This window comes from Henckelia pumila, chromosome 1 (assembly GCF_033568475.1).
Source record: "Henckelia pumila isolate YLH828 chromosome 1, ASM3356847v2, whole genome shotgun sequence".
NCBI classification, from domain to species: Eukaryota; Viridiplantae; Streptophyta; class Magnoliopsida; order Lamiales; family Gesneriaceae; genus Henckelia; species Henckelia pumila.
Window position 1 is genome coordinate 18,955,278 of NC_133120.1, and position 5,009 is coordinate 18,960,286.

The 5,009-nt window shown below is 35.2% G+C and overlaps 1 protein-coding gene across 1 annotated transcript; it reads left to right on the forward strand.

The window, feature by feature from the left end:
- Positions 1 to 2,836: 2,836 nt before the first annotated feature.
- LOC140876212 (early light-induced protein 1, chloroplastic-like) lies at positions 2,837 to 4,286 on the forward strand. The gene is made up of 3 exons (XM_073280122.1): positions 2,837 to 3,108; positions 3,383 to 3,475; positions 3,808 to 4,286. Exons 1-3 carry the CDS (start codon positions 2,971 to 2,973, stop codon positions 4,150 to 4,152), a joined length of 576 nt encoding a protein of 191 aa, XP_073136223.1. The 5' UTR covers positions 2,837 to 2,970; the 3' UTR covers positions 4,153 to 4,286.
- Positions 4,287 to 5,009: the final 723 nt, after the last annotated feature.

The window sequence follows — 5,009 nt, forward strand, 5'->3', positions numbered from 1 at the left end:
GTCGGCAGTTTAGGGTTCAGTGGAAGGAGGCTTCGGGTTTGAGGTAGGGGCCATGGCTCGGGCTGAGCCATGGTGGGTTAGGACCGCCCAGACGTGGGCTACGTCTGGGCGGCGGCGCTCCGACGAGGGGTGGCCGGCAGCTGGCCATGAAGGCCTGCTGCTCATGGCCAAGGGGAAGACGGGTAAGGGGGGGGGGATCGGGTTAGGGTTTCAGTGATGGGTCCGGGTCGGGTTTGGTGGTCCGGGTCAAGTCAGTGGGTCATGGGTTATGTTAGTTGGGTTCGGGTCTGGGTTAAGTGAGTCGGGCTCGGGTATTTTATTTTTTTAAGTTTTAAGTTTAATTAAGTGTTAAATGGGCCTAATTAAATCCAAAAATTTAATTGGCTTCCATTTAATTAATTGGGTTGAATTTAATTATTATTGGGCTTAAATAAATTTAATTAAGTTAGTCCAATAATTTTTATGGGCCTGGGGGCCCATGGAAGTTATTGGGCCAGTCTTTGGGCTTTTGGGCCCATTGGGCCAGATTAAGTTTTTATTGGGCCAAGTGTGTGTTAATGGGCTTGAATAAATTTATTGGGCTTAGAAATGTATTTTTGGGCTTAAGTTTGTTAATGGGCCAGTCTCAGTGTTAATGGGCCAGAATTTAAGAAAATGGGCTTGAGTGTTAGGGCCAGCAGTTCAGCACAAACCATGAGAAATTGCATGTGTCCTAAATATATAGTTAATTATTTTATGCATGAATTTTATTTTAGTATTTATATGTTAGTATAAAAATTAAATTAAATATATATGAATGACACACATTTTTATTTAAGTACATGCATTCATGAAATAATTTTATGGCATGATTTAATGTTTAAGGTTGAGCTAAAAAATAATTTTTATGTTGGAAGTTGAAGTAGTGTGACAATTTAAGGGGGACAAGTCCCCACATGTTAAGGGTAGTTTACTACCAGTAAGAGGTAATTCGTCACCGCCGCGTACGTTGGTTTTAAGAGACTGATCAGTCGAACCTTTTAAGTTTAAGGTTACACTACGGATATGACCATGCGATGTTAGAAAAATATATGCTCAACAATGTTATGCATGTATTATATGATTATATTTAAGTTCAAGTTTAAGTAAGATTTTAAGTCATAATTCATGATTTTTTAAGCATGCTCATTCATGTATTCGTTATGTATTAGTATTCCAGTAATTTAAATTATTTTAAACTCTTGTTATGTTAGCATGTTGGGCCTCTAGGCTCACTACACTTATATGGTGCAGGTGAGTACATAGAGGAAGATGTAGTTCCTACCGGTGGTGAGGATGTATGAGCGGACATGAGTGATCCCCCGTGACCGTCGGCTGAGTCTATATGAACATTTTAAGAATTTTTAAACTCCGTTTCTTATTTATTTTTTTTATGTCTTTCCAGTGGTGAATTTTAGTACTATTTTTATTTATTAATTTTTATTGCATGCAAACTTTTAAGAGGATTGTTTGACAGTATTTTATTTAAGTTTGACTCGGTTATTTAAGTAAAAATGTTGCATTTTATTTATGTTATTTTTAAATCTGTTTATTTTGTGCATATATGTATGGGCATGTATGTACATCTATTTTACTTAGTATTATTTTTTTTAAAAAAAATTTCGCATATATTATTTTAGAATGTTTGGGTCGTTTCAAAACCGGTTCGATCATCGGTCCGGTTATGAAAACATTGGTTACGACCAGTGATCGGTTCCCGGTCGAACCGGTTGAACCGGCCGGTCCGGTCCGATTTTGAAAACATGGCTTAATACCATTTTTTACTAGATCATGTGGATAAGTTCTACTCTTTTTTTTTTTTTTTTTTGAGAATGATAAATTCTACTCATACTTAAGGATTAAAACTGCATAATCTAAGGTGTACTTAGGGAGTGTTTGCAATAGATTGTTCTTTTGTAGAAATGATTAATTTATAGATTATAAAAAAGTTAAGTAAAATCAAAAGTTGGTAGTGTTTGGAAACATATGTGAAAATCTAAAAATCAAAGGTGGGTAGTGTTTGATAAATAAGTGATTAAAGTGATTTTAACAATGACCTTCTTATTAGAATCACTTTTGGAAAATCATAATCACCACATAACTAGCTTTTGGATTTCAATTAAGTTAAGCATAAGCTAACACATAATTTAGGTTTAAGAAACACCCAAAAATGATTTTTTTTAAGCTAAAAGTTAACAATCACTTTTTTTTAGTGGTTGCAAACACTCCCTTATCTGCAGGAAGATTATCATTTTCTCTTAAATTTTTAAAAAATCCAAATTATTAATTACCAAAAAGAAAGGCTAAAAATTTCCCTAGCTAGTTAGACAACAGTTCAAGAGTAGTCCTTGCATAATCAAATGGACGTCCCGTACACAACCGAACTTTCTCGAAAAACCTAGAAAGAATATATACATGTGTGGTGCCAATGAATCCATGTCTCGTAAATTATGGCCAACTTACGTGGAATGATAAATAACCACAATTTCTCTGCAGCACCAAAAGCTCCGCGTGCAGAGACACGGGAGATCGACCTTGTGCACTTTGGCCTCTCTTTAATTTGTTACTGATAACTCACAATCCAATTAATTTTTAAATACCAATTTTTTTAAATTTAATAATTCAATTTTCTTTCTTAAATAAAACAAAAACAAAAACCCACCTGCTCAGCTGTTCTAATTACACATTATTTAAAATTTTTATTATCATTATATTTTTTAGTTGTGTTTTGAAAAATTAATAAAATTTTCTGTATCTTCAATAAATAGACACACTTCGTAGACTCCGCCATATTCAAATCAAACAGGACACTGCCAAGTCTTGCTTTGCATTGAATAATACGTTTCAACACCTAGCTAGCTACTCATTTTAATTTGTTCTAGCTTAAACTAAATTATATTATATAATTTCGAAGTTTTCTTTTATTTATTTTCAAGCACAAACACAATCAATATGGCAGGAATGCAAATGATCTGTGGAGCTGGTTTGAGTTCAAGAAATGTGGGTTCGAACCAGTTTGTTCCTCTGAGAAGTGTGCGCCGGCCACTTTTTCAGAGGGATTTCAAGTTTAGAGTTCGAAGCGTGGCTGAGGTATATATATACATACATACATACAGCATGCACTATTTCTGAAATTTGATTATTATTGAAGCAATGGAGTATTTTATTTTTTTTTCCATTTTAAAGATAATGTTATTATTTGTATTGAAATGTTATTTTTTTAAAATAAATAAATAAATAAATTTGTATTGGAATGTTTGAATATATAACTAACAGAAATCAGATCTGAGAAGGTAAAATTTAAAATGCATATATAAGTTTTTTTTATTGAAGTTTACACTTTTAATTGTTGATCATTTAACAGGATGGTGGTGATGTTGCTGGTGAGAAAGAAAAAGCAGCAGTTCCAATTCCGCCACAGCTGTTTTCAACTCCTTCGCCGCCGCCGCAGCCTGAGGTAGCCGGATTCAAACACTAAAAAAAAATGTGATTATGAATGTTTGTTTGTTTGTTTTTTTTTTACGAAGTTTTCAAAATTTTGTGTAGAAAAGTTCATGATCATTTTTTTTCTATACGTTTTGGAACCACATTCTTCTTCGAAATAATTGAAAATAAAATTCTTGCGAATCATTTAAGTTTTTACATACCCTTGCACTAATTACTGCATATCCATAATCCATTATATGGTGGCTTGATAAATTGGAGATCAAATTATTTTGTCCAGTCCTCATAGTGATTTTTCGAATATATAATTGTAACTTTACTGCATGTATATATATATATATCCAGGAGAGCACCAAGATTACAGACATCATGGCATTCAATGGGCCCGGCCCGGAAAGAATCAACGGCCGCCTAGCGATGATCGGATTCGTATCGGCCATTGCGGTGGAATTAACCAGAGGACAGGATATATTTTCGCAAATACAAAACGGAGGAATCCCATGGTTTCTCGGGACAACTGTTATTTTATCAGTAGCATCTCTCGTGCCTTTGTTGAAAGGGGTGAGCGCGGATTCGAGATCCGGGGGATTGATGACATCCGATGCAGAGCTTTGGAATGGAAGGTTTGCAATGCTAGGGTTGATAGCTTTGGCTTACACTGAGTATGTAAAGGGCGGGACTCTTGTGTGAAGCTTCTGTTAGTGTTGTTGAAAAATGATCAATTAGATTTCGGAATAATGTAAAGACATTTTACTTTCTTGGTTGGAATCATTGATGGTTTCCTTTTTTTTTTTTCTGGTTTTTTTTTTTTATTTTAGCATGTATGTTTACATTCTCCAATTTGTCAGCTCGTCCGGAGTTTCGTCTCTTCGGAGATGGGCACCATCATATAGAAACGAAGCGTCCAAGCCCAACTAAGCTGGTGATTGTTTGTTATGGGTCGAACATAAATTATTTTTAAAAAAATTAAATAAAAAATTAACCTCCTCGTATTAGATTTTTAAAATTATTATATGTACGGACTGTTAGCAAATATACTTGTAAATATTTAATATTTGTATTTATCATATTTCCTTCTCTCTTAAATGAAACATAGTTATGTATATCGCAATGTAAGTTAGGTATTTATCATGTGTATATCTTTACGCTTTCATAGGAACTTGTTCATATGTCAATAAAATACTGGAGTTTCATAAACTTCTATATGGTATTATAGCTTTTTTTGTCTCACGCCTCTAACCCTAGCCGCCTCTAGCCATCGCCCAACAGCCACCTCTCGCCACCATCACCACCATTACGGACGCCACCGTCTCTGTTGTCTCACCAACACCCTTCTTAATCTCCATTAACACCACCACTCAGATTCCCCTAAAACTCACAACCACCAACTACTCGTCCTGGCATCTTCAATTTCATTCTCTTCTCCTCGGATACGATTTTATGGGTTTTGTTGATGGCTCCAACCCATGACCACCCCAAACACTCGCCCAAAACAACATCACGATCCCCAACCCTGCTTACGCCCTTTGGGTTCTCAATGGTCTTGA